The 23434-nt window shown below is 36.9% G+C and overlaps 1 protein-coding gene across 12 annotated transcripts in view; it reads left to right on the top strand.

Annotated features, from left to right (window-relative positions):
• The window catches only part of FAM13B (family with sequence similarity 13 member B), an 89310-nt gene that overhangs the window by 10884 nt on the left and 54992 nt on the right, over positions 1 to 23434 (top strand). For 7 of the 12 annotated variants that reach the window (XM_067731839.1, XM_067731831.1, XM_067731832.1 and 4 more), the window contains exons 2-8: positions 5319 to 5485; positions 6887 to 7078; positions 7514 to 7726; positions 13055 to 13232; positions 13541 to 13682; positions 19454 to 19549; positions 21362 to 21522. In XM_067731839.1, coding sequence (XP_067587940.1) covers positions 6922 to 7078; positions 7514 to 7726; positions 13055 to 13232; positions 13541 to 13682; positions 19454 to 19549; positions 21362 to 21522 — 947 coding nt within the window. In that variant the 5' untranslated portion in view covers positions 5319 to 5485; positions 6887 to 6921. The remainder of the gene's footprint in view (positions 1 to 5318; positions 5486 to 6886; positions 7079 to 7513; positions 7727 to 13054; positions 13233 to 13540; positions 13683 to 19453; positions 19550 to 21361; positions 21523 to 23434) is intronic. The other 5 variants (XM_067731842.1, XM_067731840.1, XM_067731837.1 and 2 more) reach the window with 2 other exon arrangements.

Raw genomic sequence — 23434 nt, 5'->3', positions numbered from 1 at the left:
CTCCATTAGTTGCAGCATGTGGGATCTAGTTCTCTGACCGGGGATCAAACCCAGGCCCCCAGCATTGGGAGTGTGGAGTCTTAGCCACTGGACTACCAGGGAAGTCCTGTTTTAGCGATCATTGAAGATGATTGAGGTAGCTCTTTTAAACTTTTCTGTGTGAATTGCATCCCTATTTTGTCAAAAGCATTTTGGGCAAAAGTGACTTTTCTTTTTCCATTCTATTCAGTTTGAAGGTAGAACAATTTTACATGAAAGTGATAATTTATTTTTGCAGGTACCCCTCTTACCACAGGTTGTTTTATTTGTAAAATGATCAAAGTTTACTAGTATAGTGCAGATCTACTCTTTTCTTTTTTTTTTTTTTTTTTGCTTTACGTGGGCCTCTCATGTTGTGGCCTCTCTCATTGCGGAGCACAGGCTCCGGACGCACAGGCCCAGTGGCCATGGCTCACGGGCCCAGCCGCTCCGCGGCATGTGGGATCCTCCCGGACCGGGGCACAAACCCGTGTCTCCTGCATCGGCAGGCGGACTCTCAACCATTGCGCCACCAGGGAAGCCCCAGATCTACTCTTATTACCATTATACTGTTTTGTAAAATTATTTGCTCTGAGAAGACTTTCAGCTAGTGTTAAAATTTATAAAGTCTTCAGCGTTTTATTCGTTTTTTTTTTTTAATTATGCTGTATAGAAATTGTAGTAATTTCTGGATGTGCTAGATAGCATAGAAGGGCCAAACAGGATTGGTTCTTGAAATGTGGTTAAAAAAATATTATATTTTTGGGGACTTCCCTGGTGGTCCAGTGGCTAAGACTCCGCCTCCCAATGCAGGGGGCCCGGGTTTGATCCCGGATCAGGAAACTAGATCTCATGTGCCGCAACTAAAGATCCTGCGTGCTGCAACTAAAGGATCCCGTGTGCAGCAAACAAATCCCGTGTACTGCAACTATAAATAAATAAATAAATAGTTAAAAAAACCACAACAAATACATTTAAAAAAAAAGAAATATTTTATTTTCCTTTTGTGGATGGAAAAGCATATTTTAAAATATATTTTATAATAAAAATAGTTTAATATTCAATAGTTAATCTATTAAACTGATGCTATGCCTTTATTCATGTGAGTTTTCTCTTTTTAATTTTTTCCGCTTTATTGAAGTGTAATTTATATATAATCACATTCACCAATTTAAAATGTTTAGTTTAATAAGTTTTGACAAGTGTATTAAGCATGTAACCACCACTACCACAATCATGACATAGAACATTTCCATCACCCCCAAAAGTCCTCAGTGCTTTTAAATTTTCTCATCAGTGAAATGAATATAATGAAAGTATGTACTTCCATAGGATTGTTGTAAGGATTAAATGAATTAGTATATTTAAAGCCCTTAAGGTAGTTCCTGGCTCAGTAATAGCTCAGTTAATGCTATCTACTGTTATCCGTGGTTTTGATGTTGGTGTTATATCCTTTAAAAAAAACTGTCACTACTAATTTTATTAGATACTTAAGACTTTTCTTTTTAAACACATTTTAAAATTTATTTTATTTGTTTGTTTTTGGCTGTGTTGGGTCTTCGTTGCTGCATGTGGGCTTTCTCTAGTTGCAGTGAGTGGGGGCTACTCTTCGTTGCGGTGTGTGGGCTTCTCATTGCTGTGGCTTCTCTTGTTGCGGAGCACGGGCCCTAGAGTTCAAGGGCTTCAGTAGTTGTGGTGCCTGGGCTCAGTAGTTGTGGCTCACAGGCTCTAGAGTGCAGGCTCAGTAGTTGTGGCGCACGGGCTTTGTTGCTCCGCGGCACGTTGGATCTTCTGGAATTAGGGCTCGAACCCATGGCCCCTGCATTGGCAGGCAGATTCTTAACCACTGCACCACCAGGAAGTCCTGATACTTAAGACTTAAAGATTCTTTGCTGTTAAGAAAGGTGTGTTTGTTGCTGTCATGTATATCAGCGGTCCCCAACCTTTTTGGCACCAGGGACCGGTTTCGTGGAAGACAGTTTTTCCATGGTGCGGGGGTGCGTATGGTTCAGGCGGTAATGTGAGCAATGGGGAGCAGTGGGGAGCGGCAGATGAAGCTTCGCTCGCTCGACTGCCACTCACCTCCTGCTGTGTGGCCCGGTTCCTAACCAGGGTTGGGGACCCCTGATATATATGTATATGTAACCATATGTATATGAATGGAGTGTAGAAGTATTTTGAGCCTTCGCAGAACTCAGGTTGATAGCTAGTATACGAAGGTACACTTTCCTGAATGTTCCCATTAGTCAGCTTATTGATAATTGGTATTTAATTGCATTATTTTTTATCACTCTTGTCTCATGGTAAAGTATATGATATAAAATTCAAAATGGTTTCTTATTTGTTGTCAGTACCACCGTGCTAGGCAACCGTCACTTGTATTTAAAATGATTTTGCTGTTTTGATTTATAATAACATTATGCTTTCAGAAATCCTTGGTTATTTTGAAAGTCTGCACATTGTATTCTCTTGTGTCAAGCCTTTAATTAACTGCTTTGTTTGCATATTATTGACTGTATCTGTTCAGACATTTCATCAGATCTCTTTGGCATATTTTTCTGTGGTACCTGACCTGCTGCTATTTTCTTTTCCATTTTTCTTTTCTTCAAAAATGGGATCTTGTAGTTTAGATGTTGTATTAGTTTTCTAGGGCTTCCATGATAAATTACTAAAAATGAAGTGACTCTAGAATAGTAGAAAAATTTCTCTCACAGATCAGGGGGCCAGAAGTCTAAAATCAAGGTGTGGGCAGGGTCATGCTCCCTCTGAAGGGAGAATTCTTCCTTGACTCTTCCATCTTTTGGTGGCTCCTGGCATTTCTTGTCTTTTGACAGCATAACTCAATTTCCGCCTTTGTCTTCACATGGCCTTCTTCCCCTCTGTGTGTCCTGTCTCCTTCTTATAAGCACACTAGTGATTGGATTAAGGACTCCCCTAAATCAAGGTGATTTCATCTTGATATCCTTAACTAATTACACTTGCAAAGATCCTATTTTCAAATAAGGTCACATTTTGATGTTACAGGTGGACATGAGTTTTGGGGAGACACTTCATTCAACCTAGTACACATATAAAGGAAATATTTACATGATTTAAGCTCTGAAAAGGGACAGGAAGCAGTACTAAATCATGTCAGAAACAGCTTTGCATTTTGCAGGAATGTTATTTTGGGCCACTGTAGTCTGAATGCCTTCAGCAGTGTTCTCTGGATAGAGGTCTGAAGTGAATAGTCGTTGGCTGCAAGGGCTCGGACCATAGGCATGCTTTAAAAGTGCTTTTTAGCAAAACAACAACAACAATAACAACAAAACAAACAAAACAAAACAAAAGTACCTTTTAGCAAGCTATGAATGAATGGCCTCCTAAAATATATATAAGACTCTGTGGTCAGTTTGAGTGATAAAATGTGAGAGTCTGTGGTACTTTAAATCGTCAGAATTTACACGGAGTGATAGTATAGTATAGTAATAAAGAGCAAGGACTTTAGGAGTTACACTTCCTGGATTCAGATTCTGCCTCTGACCCTTATTAGCTGGGTGAACTGTGGTTAAATTGTTGAGCCTCTATGCAGCGTCTCATTAAAATAAGTCATAATACCGTATCAATATGTGTAAAGTGCATAGAAATGCCTGGCACATAGTATCAGTAATTGCTCATTTAATGTTCGCTGCTGCTGTTTTCATCATCATGATGATGCCCTTTGTTTTTCCAGTAGTAAGGATGAATTTGTACTGATGAACTCATGGATTCCTACCCAGCATTGCCTTAGGAAAGATGTGCTTTTCAGATTGTTTGCTTAGAGGTTGGGAGTAGTAGAAAACACAGGATGAGATAACTGGTTCTGGTTTCACTAACAAGTACACTAAACCTGAGTAGCCATTTTCGTGATATAGAACTTGCCATTTAAAAAAATATATTTATTTGGCTGCGTGGGGTCTTAGTTGCAGCACATGGGATCGTCATTGAAGGCATGCGGGATCTTTAGTTGCGGCATGTGGGATCTAGTTCCCTGACCAAGGATCGAACCCAGGCCCCCTGCATTGAGAGCGCAGAGTCTTAGCTACTGGGCCACTAGGGAAGTCCCTAGAACTTGCCTTTGACAAAGTCTTCTAATGAGTCTTCATTTATTGTACATCAAGCAGATCCCCTTTCCTTTATGTCATGAGGTAATCAACCTGACTTTTAATGTAAGTTCATTAAACGTCTTATCCCTGAAGTTAACCTCCCTAAAGGATCTTATATAAACTTTGAAGTTGTTTTTCACATGAATAGACTACATGTTTTAGCAGGCATTTCAGGATGTTTTGGAAGTAATCATCTACTAAAGATTTGTTGTGGGAATGTGGTTTTCCTTCCCCTTGGTTTTTAATGTTCCTCCTAGAGGTGTATGTAACTATTAAGACATTTTTGAAAACCACACTGAATGATAATACTCTTCTGCTTACCTGAAGCCTCTTGAGCAGAATCTTGCAGTTTACTGAGCTTGTTAGATTTTAAATAGATTATTAGAACTTACAGAAGATGAGACCAAATATTAAACATACCGCCGAACAGGTTTTCACCTCTCTCCTGTCTCTTCCCAGCCTGTTTTGCTGGTCTTTTAACATTATGTAAAGAAGAGAAGGAAACTGATTCTCTTTCTAATGCATGCATGTATTTTCTCAGTGAAATGTAACATGTGTTTAGGTGTTATTTTATATAAGGAAACCTAGGCTTAGAGACATGGAAGCTGTTCAGGATCACATCTATAGAATGATGGAGGTGATACTTGAATATGTGCCTTTCTAGTTCTTTTCCATCATGTGCTATTGCCTCTCCAAATTAGAAAGCTCAGACAACTATGTTCTTGTTAACAAAATATTTGTTGTATACAGAGAAAAGAGTAAAGTATATAAGTGTAGTTCCAAGCTTAAACTCATGTCTTCCACTCTTTGACCTAAAAATGCTTCCATGTTTAGTTCTGAGTATATGAGGATGAAATAGAACTGGATGGGATGTGTGTGTGTGTACAAATGAAGGGTCCATTGAGGAAAAATGGATTATTAGAATGGTGTAGTCCCTGAAGATGCAGTTCCTTTATTTGTTTATCTTTAGCAGAAAGATTCATACCCAGGTTAGCCATCATAATTTGAAAGCTTGTGCAAGGTTTTGCCTCTAACTAGGTCACAGACAGATCTTTTAGGCAGAAGAATGCTTTTCATTATAGGGACCTTCCTAAATGGACTTCACTGCTTATTCTAGTCTCTTCTCACAGTTAAAGATGTTGTGGGAAATTAAAAGAACTGTTTTTTTTTTTCTAGATTAACTGCTGAAGTACTGATCGAGTTCTGTGTTTCTTCAATGAGGAACTACAGGCTGATCTTCTGCCATAATCTCAAACAGCCATAAATGACAAAAGAATGCTTGCTCAGTGAGGGTAGCTGGTGCAGAAACCATTTTTTAAACTTAGGTGTTTAAGTACTCAAAGGTAAGTTTCCACAATGGTAACTATCCCATACTTATATATCCACAGAGATTTTGGAGTTTATCTACTATTGCTGCTATTGGATTATTAACTTAAGGTTTTTGTAGTTATTAGCTGGCATCAGATGTGTTAAAGAATGGATTTTGCTTGTCTAAAACTATTTAAATTTATGGCATTTGCTGCCCCTAAGTTAATTTCTACTGTTTCTATAAGTTAGACGGATTTGTTTTCCAGTCACGATGTCTCTTGATCCAGTGGATACACCTGTTATACATATGGACCTTATTTGTATAAACTCTAGAATATTGAGCTTGTTTTTTTTTTTTTTCTGCTCTGTTACCTTTCTCTTGTAGTATGAAAGGAATTGTTTCTCTGAGGTGATGAAAAAAGCCCATTTTATTCATTATCAACTTTGAAAAAAGTTTTCCTTTCCTTTAAAAATACTCCTTTCCCCACATAAAATAATAAATGATTATTTTATTTTTATTTATTTATTAAAAATTTTTTTTTGGCCATGCCGCACAGCTTGTGGGATCTTAGTTCCCTGACCAAGGATCAAACCTGTGCCCCCTGCAGTGGAAGCATGGAGTCCTAACCACTGAATCTCCAGGGAATTCCCATAAATGATTATTTTAGAAAATGCATTTTTTTTGAGATTACTGTACTTGTTCTTTCATGCTTCATAAATTGGAAACATTGTTTTCTCCCACTGCTTCTTTATTGATCACAATTTCTGCAAAGACAAATTATTTATTTCTTCTGAACTAGCCGGGCTATGGAAGTTTTTCTTTTGAATAATTATGAAACAGCAGGATTGATAAAAGAACATTTTCCTTGAAGGTTGATGCCTAGAACTGAAAAATTTCCTTTGTTTATAAAAACATATTATGGCTGCTCTGTCATGTAGAAATAAGAACTGGTTAATCTTGTCCTTATTAGCCCATCATTTTTTAAAAAATGATTCTCTCCTCTTTGGGTGCTTATGAATTGAGTGGTTAGATGACCTTCATAGAGCAGAGTCCAGAAATGATTAGGTTTGGCTTTTTACTCATGTTGTTAATAAGCTTGGTCAGTAAGGTCCTGTTGGAGCAAAATTTGCCCCTTTCTTTGTCTTTGAGATATTAACGTCCTCTGCGAAGTTTAATGATCAGTTTTGGTTTTGCCATTGTTTGGTAAATATACAAACACTAAAGGGAACACTTAGAACTAACTTCACATGGTAGAGAAAATGCTTAGATGATTGTATTGAGCTTCATTTGTAGAACACACTATGGGCCTGGTAACTGGAACATATTTAATAGACGAGAACACATTCAGGTGTAAAGCCTTTTTCTTTAATGTATTTAGTCATATTGCCACCTGTTAATCATTATAGTCTTTTTTTTTTTTTCTTTTATTTGGCAGAAAAGACAGCTTTGATTTCTGGCTGCAAAAAAGATATGAGGAAGAGCTCCTCCCCTTCCTTGAATAACTGCAACTCCGTTCTTGCTAACAAAATATTTGGAATTCCACTTGATGAGCTGCAGCAGGGAGGACATCCAGACAATGAGGTTCCGTTCATAGTCCGCCACGTAGTGGACTATATTGAGGAACATGGTATACATTTCCTTACTTTGAGGGCTAGCCTTTGTTTTAATAAACACAACTTATCCATTTTTGACCTTGGATTTTTTTTTCGGTATTCAATGTCCAAAATATAGTGAGGAAAAACAATGGAAATTCTTTTTAACATTTTAGTGTGTCTTTATTACTTAAAAATCATATACTCAGAAATGCCCAGTTTAGAGCATATCTTAGTGGGAGGGGTGATAGTAATATTTTTAATGGATATAAGGGGGTGGGATAAAATAGAATATCCCTTAGGACAGAGATAGTATATGTTTCTAGATGTGTAGTTTGAAGGTGGTTAGCACAAGCAGGGGAGCCAAGAATGGCTTTCCCAAAGTATGAATATTTTAAGTTGATTGGAGAATGAATATATATGGTAGTTGAAGTTGAAGCTAATTTAATTTTTGCCTTGAACTAATGTAGGAGGTCTGGAGCAACAAGGACTTTTTCAAGTCAATGGAAATGCTGAGACAGTGGAGTGGCTTCGGCAGAGATACGACAGCGGAGAAGAGGTGGATTTGGTTAAGGAAGCAGATGTTCCCTCGGCTATTAGTCTTCTTAGGTTTTTCCTTCAAGAACTTCCTGAACCTGTTATCCCTGGCAGTTTGCATATTCACTTGATGCAGCTTTCTCAAGGTAACATAATTTGAATCTTATCAGTCAGTCGCTTAACATTTAATTTCAAAGTCTTTACCTTTTAGAAATCTTGACATGTAAGCAGTAATTATAGTAATTCTGAGATTAATTTCTTAAGTTCCCATTTGGGGACATATGCTCTTTGGGGTTGTATTATCTAGTTAAGGGAATTGCAACCTCTTAGATTCCTGTAGTGCTATTTACTTTTTATGATTGGTCTTAGTAAGCCTAAGATACATAGTGATAAGGAGAAGGAGGAAAGGCAGGAGACAAGAACAAAGAATAGGAGGGAGGGCTTCCCTGGTGGCGCAGTGGTTTGAGGGTCCGCCTGCCGATGCAGGGGACACGGGTTCGTGCCCCGGTCCGGGAAGACCCCACATGCCGCGGAGCGGCTGGGCCCGTGAGCCATGGCCACTGAGCCTGAGCGTCCGGAGCCTGTGCTCCGCAATGGGAGACGCCACAACAGTGAGAGGCCCGCGTACCGCAAAAAAAAAAAAAAAGAGTAGGAGGGAAAAGGAAGAAGAAAAAATATATGTGTGGCAGAATGACCCATAATAGTCAGTGTTGTTGATTAGTGTTAATGTTACTGTGTTTATCCTTGGTTTGATAGAACATCCTAGCAAAAACCGGAAGACAGCTTTGATTCTAAGTTTGGAATATACCTAAAGCTTGTTCTTGGACACCTGCCTGAAGGAAATAAAATATCAAATTGGACATCAGACTACAAGCCAAATAAAGAAAAAAATTGGTTTGTTTCTGTTGGGTTAGTTTTTTGGTGGTGACTAAAAATAGGACTTAGCTGGGATGGACAAGAAAAATAAAGGTAGAGGTATGCAGAAAGGTAAAAGAACCAAAAAGTGAGGAGATGCTTCTTTTCCTTGAACCAGATGGAACCAGATGGTATTCACTGGTGGTGTTCATGTGTACATAATGGATTGACATGCTTCGTTATATAGGAGAATTTATGAAGTTGGCATATAATACAGTTGACTTTTGAAAAACATGGGTTTGAACTTACATACATATTTTTTCAATAAATTTGTACTACAGTACTACATGATCTGCAATTGGTTGAATCCATACATGCAGAACTGTGGATATGGAGGGCCTGCTGTAATGTTATACACAGATTTTCAGTGGTGTGGAAGGTCGGCATGCCTAACCCCTGTGTTCAAGGGTTAGCTGTATAATACATTTCTTGGATTTTTAAATTATTTTTTCTGGCTTTTGTTTGTGTTATGGAATCTCTTTAATTTTTTGAATTGGGGCTTCTACAGAAATTCAGTGATGTTAAAAAAATTATAACTACTTCCTTAATCCCTATCGCTGTCAGAGCTGGACTTTTTGTATGTTTGTGTGTATCCTTAAGCAGTGTATGGGCAGAGAAGGGGGATTGCCTTTTGAGAGTATTTATCCATCTTTTTCTTAAATTTAAACACGAGCCTGAATTAGTGGATGCCTCTTATTTGTGTGTAAAGGTCAATACAAAGATATTTTATGATCCTCTTATGTACGTTTTCCTCTGTACAACTAGACGATAGGGCTCACTTTGTACTTGCTCTATTCAGGAATGGTTAGTCTGATTCAGTTTTTTTTTTTTTTTTTTTTGCGGTACACGGGCCTCTCACTGTTGTGGCCTCTCCTGTTGTGGAGCACAGGCTCTGGACGCGCAGGCTCAGCGGCCATGGCTCACGGGCCCAGCCGCTCCGCGGCATGTGGGATCTTCCTGAACCGGGGCACGAACCCGTGTCCCCTGCATCGGCAGGCGGACTCTCAACTGCTGCGCCACCAGGGAAGCCCAGTTTTGTTTTTTTATTGTGCCACCTGGACTTCAAAATGAAGTGTCATCAATAATGTCACCTTTTTCTCTTTTTTTCTCTCAACAAATACTATATTTTTTTGTTCTGAATTTCTGAATCCATTTCAAATTTCTTTTCTTAGGAGTAGGAATTTTTTCAAATGTTTATATTTAGTCACCTAATAAGCACTTTGCAGTCATTAAATATATAATGAAACTGATGTGTTAGAGTTTTTTGAGCCCTTTTTGTGTCTCTAGAGACATTCGTTTTGTTTTTATAGTGTTAGGGTTCCATTTTCCCTGTGTTAGCGAATTGTAGACAAGTCTTTTAAAGTTCCAAGAATCAGATAATCTTTCAGTTTTGATTGAAAATTTATAAATGAATAAGTGGGATAAGATTTAATGATGATAAATTTACTGCCTCTCACTGATGCTACCAATCAGAAGCTGTTTTGTCAGTAGGATTGTCATTTTGATTGGTATTCATTTAAAAGTATGACAGCATCATGCACTGTGTTATTTATGGAATTGCAATATATATCTTGCTAATTAATTATTCTTATGTCAGCATTCACCTGTGAAGGAATTTAGGCAAGCAAAATGCTTGTGGCCCATTTGTTATAAGAAATCCACCATTCTCCTCCATTCCCCACTTATATAACCATTAGCATGGGTATGTATGCATGCACACACACCCATATATACACCTGTTTCTTTAATAGCTATGCAGATAGGTGTGGCGGTACTTGAGGTGATATTTGCATTCCTGTTGTGATAAAATCTATTTCCTCATCCTTCAGTAATTCTTTTGGGAAGTTGTCTAGGTCTCTGGAAAAGTTCCTCTCTCCATTTATTGTAGGCAACTATTATGTTAATATTTTAATTGACGTTCACAAATATATGAGATTAATGCTTTTAAGATCATGGAGGCAGCATGTAGTTGCATTTGAGTTAGTGTTCTTTATTTTTTTTTATATATATATATATATATATATATATATATATATTTATTTATTTTTTTTTTTGCGGTACGCAGGCCTCTCACTGTTGTGGCCTCTCCCGTTGCGGAGCACAGGCTCCGGACGCGCAGGCTCAGCGGCCATGGCTCACGGGCCTAGCCACTCCGCGGCATGTGGGATCTTCCCGGACCGGGGCATGAACCCGTGTCCCCGGCATTGCCAGGCGGACTCTCAACCACTGCGCCACCAGGGAAGCCCCTTTTTTATTATTTTTTTAAAATTTATTTGTTTATTTGGCTGCATCAGGTCTTAGTTGCGTCGTGCAGGCTTAGTTGGTCTGCAGCATGTGGGATCCTAAGTTCCCTGACCAGGACTGGAACCCACGTCCCCTGCATTGGAAGGCGGATTCCCAACCACTGGACCACCAGGGAAGGCCCCGAGTTAGTGTTCTTTAAAAAGTGGTTTTCATTTTCTATGGTAGCCGGACATTGCAAAGTGGCATTTCTGGTGTGGTTTGATCCTTTATTTAGACCAGAATTTCACAACGTTGGCACTCCTGATATTTGGGGCTGGATAATTCTTTAGTATAGGGGCTATTCTTGAATTTTAAGATATTTAGTAGAATCCCTGGCCTCTGTCCACTAGATAGCACTAGTACCCCTTTCCCGCAAGTTATGACAGCCATTCCATTCATTGTCAGATGTTACCAACCATTGGTTTAGCCCATGATAGTTTGTCCAATTACTTATACATTATGTTTTGGTAGAAAACACAGTTCACAGTTCTGTGAATTTGTTGTAATATTTACAAAAACTGTTAAAATGCTTGAAAGAATTCTTAGGGGAATCTTCTTTGATACGTACATATATTTTTCCTGGTTATGATCTAACTAGGAAGTAGGCTCAAAAGGAAAAAAAAATTTAAGTAGGTGTGTTTTTAATACAAACACACACATGGAAATGCTCCTCTGCCTTATTTGAAGACTGGTAGACATAAATATTTTAGAAGGAGGCTGGTAGGTATAAATATTTTTGAATACTAGAAATGTTTACTAACAAAAGTAAAGCAGCATGAACAGTATTTCAAGTAAAACCACTATAGCCCACGATCTTACCACCTCATCAAGGCAGCATCTTTTTTCAGTTATTGTGTATTTATTCAGCTTCTTCAGCTAACTTTTATAGAACTCCCGCTGTGCGCCAGGCACTGTTCTAAATTATGGGAATGCAGAAGTGAACAAACCGGCTAAAAATCTCTGCCATCATAGAGCTAAAAATTCTAAAAGGGCGTAAGGAGAGTTGGATGAAAAATAGATGATAAGCAAAATAAATACAAGGGTATGTTAGATGATAAGTGCTATGTAGCTAGAGAAGATGTTATGTAGAATTTGTCAGTGTTGATGTAGTGATCATTTTGATAATATTAATTGCTTGCATATTTTTTTTGAGTTGATATATGTGATTTTTCTTAAATAATCCTTTTCTGCTAAATTTAGGTTGTTAAAAATTTCCACCAATTGTAGTCACAGTAATCTAAAAAACATTAATTCAAGGACTGTTCCAACCAATTATAAAGTCAAAGTACCTGGGCAGTTGGTAATATTATGAAATATCGAAGAGTTCTTATTGGTTGCATTTTAAATTTTAAGTAAAACTCATGTGACTGTAGCCTTTCCTGTAAACATCCTAGAGTTGTGTTATTTTGCAGAGATGGCCAATATTATGATCATAACCTTTTATCAAGAATTTTTTTCCCCCAAGAATTAATTTTTAAATTAATTTTAAGAACCTCGAGAAAAATAAAGAATGAAATATAATTGGGTTAACTTTCTCTATTGGAGCAATAAATTACTTTATTTTGAGGGTAACTCTGAGAAATTACTTCTCCTAAGTGGGGCCCTCACCAGTCAGGGAGTTGATACAGGCCTAATTTCTGTTAATGAAAACTCACTGACCTAAACACAGGGCCTAGCTTCTGGTAGTTGAAAATTCACTTGGTAAACAGAAAACAATGTCAACTTAGAGGAGAAAAACAACTTAGAAATGGAATTCGTTCTTATTTAGTTGTGTTGATATTGCTGAAATTAATTGTTCTTTTCAGAATGTTAAAAGAAGAAAGTGTGTCTCTTATTCTGTTCCTTCCTTGTTTTTTCTTCCATTCTAATACTATTAGCTGTTTAAATTGCTTCTCATCTTTGCTTATTAGTGGTTGGTGTTGACTGATATTGGCTAGTGCATTTTGACTTCTTAGAGTTGAAACTAATTTGGAAACACAGGTACGGTCATGCAAGAGACAGTATGATGAGAATTTAAAAAAATAGAGTATTGGGGCCAGTGAGTAATAGATGAGGAAAACATCCTTCAACAGTTGAGGGGTTGTGTACCTTCTCAAATTCTTCCACTTAATAAGTGAAATGCAAAGCCCTAAGGCATTTGGCCTCTAGTAGAGAAAGTGAAAAGGTTTTGTAATTGTTATAGTAAAATGGTTATATGGGTGTAACAATGTGAACCTGGCAAAATATCTGAGCTTTGCTTTTACTTCATTAAAGAAACCCGTCATTATGTTTTGTAGATTATAATAACGAAGATGAATTTGGAAGAAAGTTGAGGTTCCTCTTGCAACAGCTTCCACCTGTTAATTACAGTTTGTTAAAGTTTCTGTGTAGATTTTTAGCCAATGTAGCATCACATCATGAAGAAATTTGGTCTGCAAACTCTTTGGCTGCTGTCTTTGGTCCAGATGTCTTCCAGTAAGTTTTTTCACAAATTTTTGTTTGATTAAAAAAAATATATATATTTGTGAAATAGAATCATTGTACTGTCTTCCAAGGGTCATAGGTTGCTTGATGAACCATTATTTTTTATAGTAGATCTGATTAATCCTTCCAGCATTTCTGTGAACAGGGTACAAGTTAGGTAGGCTTTACAGATGGGAAAACTGAGGCACAGAATGATGGCATAAATCGCTCAGATCTATAAAGTGACTCATTGGTTGTCTTCAAACTTTACCTGTGATTGATTTAAGAACTCTAAATTCAGTTTGGACTTTTATTCTTAGTATTTACACAGATGTGGAAGATCTGAAAGAACAAGAAATAGTGAGCAGGATAATGGCTGGACTTCTGGAAAATTACTATGAGTTTTTTGAGAATGAAGAGGAAGATTTTTCATCTAATGATTTGAGTTCAATTACTGAACAGGTGAGAATATTTAAAATATACTTGGAGGGAGCTTTTGTTGTTTTTGCTTTATAAAGAATTTGCTCTTAAGGGCTTGGCCCAAACTTAGGTGGAATTTTTAAGTACTAAATTGGAAGTAATTTTCTTGATTATTATATGTAATCATAGGTGATATATATCCATGTAGTATATGAGTGTGATCTTTTTTCTGAACAACTTCTTGTCGTCAATTTGGATATGGAAAAGTAATTGAAACCAGAGTGTATGGTAGAGCTTTTGTGGACGTTTTTGTGTTTTTCTTCTGTTAAATTAAGCATTGTTTATTTTGTAAGAATAGTGTGCTTTTGTTTTTGCAAAGAAACTGCTTGCATAGAGGAATGCAGGCAAAGGTTGAGAATTAGAAGGTAGAGAGAAAGGTTGAATACAAAGTTGACAGAAACTTAAAAATGTTTTTCTTGATTGAAGTACCAAGTCAGTATAGCAGTGCAAACATTGTCCTTAATGGGAAGCATCAAAAGAGTAATAGTTTAGGTTACAGATAATGTTTTAAATCTTGTGACTCTCGAATTTAAACCCATTTCTCAAACAACATTATATTTTGTTGTTACTGCTATGCCTTGATGGTTGAGACTGCAGAAGGATCCTAGTTAGTTTCTTCTTTTTTAAAATTAATTAATTAATTAATTTTTGGCTGTGTTGGGACTTCGTTGCTGCGCGCGGGCTTTCTCTAGTTGTGGCGAGCGGGGGCTACTCTTCTTTGCGGTGCGTGGGCTTCTCACTGTGGTGGCTTCTCTTGTTGAAGAGCATGGGCTCTAGGCATGCGGGCTTCGGTAGTTGTGGCACACGGGCTCTAGAGTGCAGGCTCAGTAGTTGTGGCGCACGGGCTTAGTTGCTCTGCAGCATGTGGGATCTTCCCGGACCAGGGCTCGAACCTGTGTCCCCTGCATCGGCAGGCGGATTCTTAACCACTGCTCCACCAGGGAAGCCCCTAATTTCTTCTTTATAAGAAGTGATAATATTGATTCTGACTAATTGTAAGTGACTGTAAAGCCACATTAATTCAGACTTCTCAGGTTTAGAATTCGTGATATAGATCTAGAGGTTTTTCTTTTGTGCTTATGTGAAATGATTTGTCAAGCAAACTTTTATATTAAAACCTTTGATGTTATATTTTGAGTGTGGGGTGGGGCTGCTACCTCTTTTTAATGACTAATAATTCACCTGGTTAAAAATAAACAAGGTAAAATACACAGTAAAATGTCCTATTCTTACCCATGCCCACCCTCTTCCTCTCATTGTTTTTTTATGTGTCTTTCCAGAATTTCTTTATGCAAATATAAGTAGATATTTCCTCTAAGTATTTTATAACAGGAAAGTAGCATACCATACACACTATTCTGCACCTTATTTTTTAAAATCAGTTAACAGTGTATCATGGTGAGTTTTTTTTTGTTTGTTTTTGTTTTTTTGTGGTACGCGGGCCTCTCACTGTTGTGGCCTCTCCCGTTGCGGAGCACAGGCTCAGCGGCCATGGCTCACGGGCCCAGCTACTCCGCGGTATGTGGGATCTTCCCGGACCGGGGCACGAACCCGTGTCCCCTGCATCGGCAGGCGGACTCTCAACCACTGCGCCACCAGGGAAGCCCCATGGTGATGTTTTATTGGAATGTAGAGAACATATTAGTTTTTTAAAACATCTGTATAGTTCCCTATTGTATGGATGTAACATATAATTTATTTGATTCATAGTACCTGTATCCACTTGAAAAGGTGATAGTATATCCCGGTTTTCTCAGAGTAGTCCTAGTTTTTTTTTAGCGGTACGCAGGCCTCTCACTGTTGTGGCCTCTCCTGTTGCGGAGCATAGGCTCCGGACGCGCAGGCTCAGCGGCCATGGCTCACGGGCCCAGCCGCTCCGCGGCATGTGGGATCTTCCCAGACCGGGGCACGAACCCGCGTCCCCTGTATCGGCAGGCAGACTCTCAACCACTGCGCCACCAGGGAAGCCCGTCCTAGTTTATATTTGCTTTCTAATGTAATTATTAGTTGCTCCTCTTTTCACTCAAATGTATCCAGGTTTAGATGATTAATTATATGGTTATGCTATTTATTGATGGACAGTGGATTACATCCCTTCATTTGTTCTTAAACTATAAAGTAGCATCTCTTGAAAGTTTATCATACAGATTTTCATTCATTCTCATAGGTGTTGGCTCAGATTCTGTGCATTAGGAGTTTTATTTCCTGGGTAGCCCAGCTTTTATTTAAAAGGGTTTCTATACTATTGTGAACTTCTATAGATAAGTGTTTTTAATATTTGGGGATTATACCTTCCTTAGGTTGGTTGGTTGGTTTTGTTTTTTATTGAAGTATAGTTGATTTACAATATTGTGTTAGTTTCAGATGTACAGCATAGTGATTCAGTTATACATATATTTATGTAGCTATTCTTTTTCAGATTCTTTTCCCTTATAGGTCATTACAAAATATTGAGTATAGTTCCCTGTGCTATACAGTAGGTCCTTGTTGGTTATCTATTTTATGTATAGTAGTGTGTACATGTTAATCCCAAACTCCTAATTTATTGCACATCCCCTCTCATTGGTAACTATAAGTTTGTTTTCTGTGTCTGTGCGTCTATATCTGTTTTGTAAATACATTCATTTGTATCTTTTTTTTTTCAAGATTCTACATAGAAGCGATATCACATGATACTTGTTTTTCTCTGGCTTACTTCACTTATGATAATCTCCAAGTCCATCCATGTTGCTGCAAATGGCATTATTTCATTCTTTTTTATGGCTGAGTAATATTCCTCTGTGTGTGTGTGTGTGTGTGTGTGTGTGTGTGTGTGTGTGTGTGTGTGTGTGCTTATCACATCTTTATCCATTCATCTGTCAATGGACATTTAGATTGCTTCCATGTTTTGGCTATTATAAATAGTGCTGCTATGAACATTAGGGTGCATGTATCTTTTCGAATTAGAGTTTTCATCTTTTCCAGATACATGCCCAAGAGTGGGACTGCTGGATCATATGGTAACTATTTTTAGTTTTTAAGGAACCTCCATACTGTTCTCCATAGTGGCTGTACCAATTTACATTCCCACCAACATTGTAGGAGGGTTCCTTTTTCTCCACACCCTCTCCAGCATTTATTTCTTGCAGACTTTTTGATGATGGCCATTCTGACTGCAGTGAAGTAATACCTCACTGTGGTTTTGATTTGCATTTCTCTAATAATTAGCGATGTTGAGCATTTTTTCATGTGCCTGTTGGCCATCTGTATGTATTCTTTGGAGAAATGCCTATTTAGATCTTCTGCCCATTGGTTTTTTTTTTTTTTTTTTGATATTGCACTGTATGAGCTGTTTGTATAGTTTGGAAATTAATCCCTTGTCGGTTGCATTGGTTGTAAATATTTTCTCCTATTCTGAAGGTTGTCTTTTTGTTTTGTTTATGGTAAGTTTAAGTTTAATTAGGTCCCATTTATTTATTTTTGTTTTATTTCCATTATTGTAGGAGATGAAGCCAAAAAGATACTGCTGCGATTTGTGTCAGAGAGTGTTCTGCCTATGTTTTCCTCTAAGAGTTTTATAGTACCGGTCTTAACATTTAGGTCTTTAATGCATTTTGAGTTTATTTTTGTGTGTGGTGTTAGAGAATGTTCTAATTTCATTCTTTTACATGTAGCTGTCCAGTTTTCTCAGCACTACTTATTGAAGAGACTGTCTTTTCTCCATTGTATAGCCTTGCCTCCTTTGTCATAGATTTTTTTTTGTTTCTTTTGGCTGTGTCGGGCCTTGGTTGCGGCACCGGGGATCTTCGTTGTGGCACGTGGGATCTTTTGTTATGGCTTGCGGGCTTCTCTCTAGTTGTGGTGTGTGGGTTTTCTCTCTCTAGTTGTGGCGCACAGGTTCCAGGGCATGTGGACTCTGTAGTTGTGGCGCATAGGCTCCAGGGCATGTGGGCTCTGTAGTTTGCATGCTCAGGCTCTCTAGTTGAGGCATGTGAGCTCAGTAGTTGTGGTGTGCAGGCTTAGTTCACATGTGGCATGTGGGATCTTAGTTCCCTGACCAGGGATCGAACCTGTGTCCCCTGCAATGGAAGGTGAATTCTTTACCCCGGACTACCGGGGAAGTCTCTGTCATAGATTAATTGACTATAGGTCAGTTCCTTAAGTTTTTTATATTTTCTTCATGTAAGCATTTTTATCTTTGTCTGACTTTCCTTCCCTCTTTTTCTTCTTCCCTCCTTACCTTCCTTCTTCTCTTCTCTCTCAAGTATCAGAAACTTTTAATAAAACAGTAAAAGATGCCAAATTGTAACTTACAGTTTATGAAATGAAGATGAAATCAAATGTGTGTGTGTGTGTGTGTGTGTGAGGTAAATCAAGTGAGTAGAATTTGTAACCTGAATCAGTGATCCATGAAACTTCTGGCATATTTTTTGAAGGTTTCCAACTATCATATACAGTACCTGACTTAAAAAACTTGGTTAAAATAAAGAACTGACATAGCTGTTCAAAAGTATTTTTGCTTAAAAGAAAATGACAAGAAGAGGACAAGTAGATAGAGATGCCTTAAACCTTTAATGCTTTTTGATACCCATAAGAAATCCCATCTTTGGGGAATTCTGTGTGCCATCTTTCTTTCCTTTATATTTTAGTTCAGCAGTTTATTTTTTTTAATAAAATTAATGGCTGCTGAAAGTGAAATAATATACATACGTTTGTGTTATTCATTTTCTACTTTTCCAAGATGATTTGACTTGTAAGAAACTGATGACGCCAATTTGATCTAATGTTTATATCTTGACTCCTCTAGTCTTCAGGGTATATCTTGATTATGTTTTACATTGTGGTTTAATTCTCTGATATTTGTATTATCCTGCAGCTTCCTTATGTAAACTGAAATATATTCATATCTCACATATATTGCATTTATATTTCTGTATTTTTTAAGCACTACAAAAACTGACTTAAAATATATTGTGCTTTACATTAAATAGAATGGTGGTTAATTAACACCAGGAAATAATGTTGAATTCTGCAGATTTGCCTGTGAATAGAAAAGAGGATGTTAGCATATTGAACAGAATATTCTCAATAAACATGGTAGTGCAGTGAGTCCTGAGAGACAGTGATGTATATTAATTACCTTGGCTCATGTTGCTAATTGCCAGTAACTATTTTCTTATCTATTTTATTACTTTTTTGAATTATAACTGGCCTGCAAGTAATAGAAGAACAGATTTCTGAAAGTATTATTTTTAAAAGCAGATTTCGTAACTTCATAACTTCACAAGTTAAAACATTTCATAACTTCACAAGTCAAAATTTGACTTGTGAAGCTGAATTGATCAGATATTGAGTGAAAGTAAAATCTCAAACTCAACACAATTTGGTTGTATTTTAAAGTTGACATAACTTAAATGCTGCTAATTTGTTATCCACGTATTTAAAAAGGTAGGCAGACCTGGTCTATCATGGCAGTGCTTTGATTTTTCCCCTGATTTTGATACTCGAAGGAAGCAAAGTTTATTTAGCACTCTCTACTTTTAGAGTTTCATCCCATTAATGCAAGTATTTGGTCGTTAGATCATTTTCAAGGTAGTAGATTTTTTTTTTTTAATAGTTTGAGAGATGACTGGAGATGTTGAATAGGGAGTGTTTGAGAAATGACCCAGAGTTAGGGAATAGGTTCTTTGTATGGCATCCTTGAATGATTGCGAATCCAGTAGAGTGGTTTGAAGATGTAGGTGATAATTATGTTTCTTTATACGTTTGAGAAGGCAGGTAGCAGCGTTCTCCACAAGCTGGAGTCTGGAGAGCAGGCATTTCACGAGGCCCTAGAGAAGGGAATTACAGCAGTCAAAGAAAGAAGAGATGTAAGTATGGCTGAGGGTTTTCCGTAAGTTGAGGCAGCTGCATATATAGGGCAGGTTCAGAATAATTTATGAACAGAATAGAGTGTTGATAAGCAAAAGGTCAAGTTGACAAGAAAAAGATCAAGAAGAATTTTTGAAGATAAGTGTGGGGTGAGAGGGAGAGCATTTTTATATAAGTTTATAATTTTTACTCTTATCCAAACCAATTTAGTCAATTCTTACTTCAGGAAGTTAAACTGGAAGGCCTGGGGGGATGGGAGGTGGGGGTGGGAAGAAAAATCCATAGGCCATAGACTTTGTTCATGTCGTATCTTAGTTGATGGTTTCTGGTGAAAATACTAGGGAATGTCAATTAATTTACATAAAGCTTATTGAATCGAATATAATATGTTCAGTATAATTGAGTATAAAGCTTTTGTAGTTACTAAGAGCTATTGACTGTAGGCATAAACTGATTTTAAAATGTGTAATGTAACATGTTAAAATTGCAGTACTTCTTTACGAAATATTTGTGTACTGAATATTCATCTATTCTCAGTTTAAATAGCCATCTTAATTTTTTTTTTTTAATATTCTACTCTTGCGCCCAAACCTGAAAATGATATTTTCTTGCCAGTTTTTTTTTTGGCTTGGATTACCAGGTAGCTATTAATTAAATACATTCTTGATTTTCACTAATTTATTAAATACATAGATAGAGAAAGAGAGTAATTTTCCATTTGATCCCGTTTAAAAACTGACCTATCATTTGAAATTTTCACCTTTGTGTATAAATCTTACCTCTCAGTAAATAACCACTTAGGCTAATGATTTTCAGTACTCGTTGATTAGGAATTGGTAGAGTATCACAGTGTAATTACCTTTCTTCTGGTTGAAGTTTTCATTTCTGAGAGTCCTCTAGCAACTGTATTTGCCTGTGTATAGGAAAAACACCACTGTTACATGTAGCAGTAAATTTATTCTAGGTATTGCCAGCAGATTTGGCTAGGATGGACAAAAGTACATATTTACTGCTTAATGTTTTTAATGACTAGTGTTAATTTATAAAAAATGTTAAGACCATTTATGGCTAGTTTCTTCTATGGTATAGCTTAACAAATGTTTCTCATTTGAAAATATTTTATTGGTTTTCGTTCTCAGATATTTGTGTCTTTTTATTAGAGTGATTGTTTACTTATGTAGCCAATTTGATAATAGAAAATGTTTTATAGCCCCTGCCAGAAAGAGAATTATAACCTTGAGTTGTGCTTAATGGTCAAAACAGTGAGTTCTTTCTTGTTGTAAGGTCCAGTCTCTTCATGAAGAATTCAGTCTGAATCATTTAGAAGTTAGCTGTCATTTTCTAATGCATAATTAAGACCGTAAGGCAAAATTTCTGTGCCCTTCTTTTTTCACACTTATTCTATATTAAAATCACTTGTTCAGTGCACTTGGAAATTGGAGAGATCAGTTGAAGTCTTTGTTGTAGCTGATAGGTTTACAAATCTGATTGGTTAGAAAATGAAGCTTTCTTAATGTTAATTAACTACAGCGTGCAGACTTTTTCATAGTTTGCAGTCTTATTCATATTCCTAGTGATATAGTAATGTAATCGTTACTTCCTGCTTTAAAATGTTATGTTTGGTTTGATATTTTACTCTAATATGGAGAAGTTGGCAGCTGTTTACTTTGTAGGAGAAATTGGTCCTAGGAAATGAAGTGAAAAATGAGTTGTATTTAAGTTTTTCTTAGAATAGTTATGTCTTTCTTAGAATAGTATGTCAGTTAACAGTTTCATTAAATGTTAATTCTCATTTAATTCTATCTATATAGATTAATGAACTTTCTGAGGAAGAAGAGGAAGATGAAAAGCTGGAACATACAGAAGAACTTCCAGAAGAGGGTGCAGAAAAATCAGATGACATGCCAGAGGTGGTACAGTTAAGGATGACTGAAAACATCCTGGAACCAAATAGTGTTACAGCATCAACAAGGTAGTATTTCAGTTGAAAGGACTTTAGCTTTGAGCATTTCATTCTAGATGTAAGTTCACTCAAGCACTAAATCACACAGATTGTAATGGTATATGAAAGATTAGTTTGTATGAAAAAGAACAATAAGAAAATTTTAAAGAAGCAACCTTGTTAAGAAGTTTTCAGTTACTAGCATTTATACCTTTCTTTAAAAATGTAACCTCTTATGTATATTTCCTCTTAAAGTTTATTTGTTTTTGTATTATTAGTGTATTAGTTGGGTTGGGTAAAATTTCAGAACCTTTGGAAGTAGAATTGCTAGAGAAAGATACAGTGGTTGAGTTGACTATATTTCCAGGTCCTAGTCTAGAACTAGATTGAACTAGGCTGTAAAGAGAGGACTCTGTGATCCTTTAAGATAGTGCTTTCCAATCCTTTCCATGTATAAAGTGATATTTATAGGGCATACTGGGTAAACTTGGTAAATGTGGTAAGCTGGAGGCACTGTCCTAGCACATAGCTGGGACTATTGGACACTGTTTAGGAAGCATTAGAGAATTTAAGAACTCTCCGTAGGTAGCTCTAGGTTTGCTGAATTCTGTCCTTACTTTTCTGTAAAGCTCCATGGTTTTCTAACTAGGGGGACAGTTATTTGTTTAGGCCACTAGATATTTTTCATTAAATTTGTGTTCAACAGAACGGTGGTTAAAAAAGCAGAGGAAATAATTTAAGAGTCAGACAGCAAAATGTCATTTTAAAATAAGTAGTAATTTAAGGGAAGAACTATTCAGTGTCATTTACAAAAATTATAAAGTAGTTTAAAATGTATACTTCTAAATACAACTATTACATTTCTCTGTGGCCCTCTAGATTTTTATATTATGTATAGTTTCTTCAGACGTGATTATAGTTATGGTATATTAACAAGTTTATTCACTCTTTTGCCCCGATTTAGCTTTTTGTTTGTGCTTTTCTATGTTTACATGACATTCTTTACTATATTTTAGTTATATATTACAATATTTATAAGCTATATGTTAAATTATTTAACTGTATCTTAATTATATATTTACTGTCATTCTTTTTTCTGAACTTTGAGTTATTCCAGCTACCTTGTCATTGCTATACTACTATACAACCTTTGTTCTTGGGTCCTTTTTTCCTTCTTTTGACTTACATAAATTTATTAGGCTCAAAGAGTAAATTTTTCTATGGCTTTTGATAAGTATTTCCAGACTACTTAAAAGACTTGGCCCATTTTGCATTACCATTAGCAATATTTTCTTGAGCACTTGAAAACAATAGATTTAAATTGGTGTTCTTTATTTTGTTAATTTATAGAGTTATGCCCTCCAATAAGGTAACCATTAGCTAGCTACATGTGGCTATTTAAATTTAAACTTAAAACAATTAAAATTAAATAAAATTTAAAAATCACTTCCAGGGACTTCACTGGTGGCGCAGTGGTTAAAAATCCGCCTTCCAGTGCAGGGGACACTGGTTCGATCCCTGGTCAAGGAAGATCCCACATGCCACAGAGCAACTAAGCCCGTGCGCAACAACTACTGAGCCTACGCTCTAGAGCCTGCGAGCCACAACTACTAAAGCCTGTGCACCTAGAGCCCATGCTCTGCAACAAGAGAAGCAACCACAATGAGAAGCCTGTGCACCACAACGAGCCCCCGCTCACTGCAGCTAGAGAAAGCCCATGCAGCAACAAAGACCCAATGCAGCCCCAAATAAATAAATAAGTTTATTTAAAAAAAAAAATCACTTCCACAGTTGTACTAGCCACATTTCAAGTGCTCAGTATAGCCATATATGATTTGTGGTTACCATATTGGACAATGCAGATATAGAGCAATTCTATCATTGTAAAAATTTATTTTGGATAGTGCTGATTTAGAGAGCAAATTCATTAACTATTTTTATA

This window comes from Pseudorca crassidens, chromosome 3 (assembly GCF_039906515.1).
Source record: "Pseudorca crassidens isolate mPseCra1 chromosome 3, mPseCra1.hap1, whole genome shotgun sequence".
In the NCBI taxonomy this organism is placed as follows: domain Eukaryota; kingdom Metazoa; phylum Chordata; class Mammalia; order Artiodactyla; family Delphinidae; genus Pseudorca; species Pseudorca crassidens.
The sequence above is the reverse complement of the archived record's forward strand: the minus strand, read 5'-3'. Positions and strand labels throughout refer to the sequence as shown.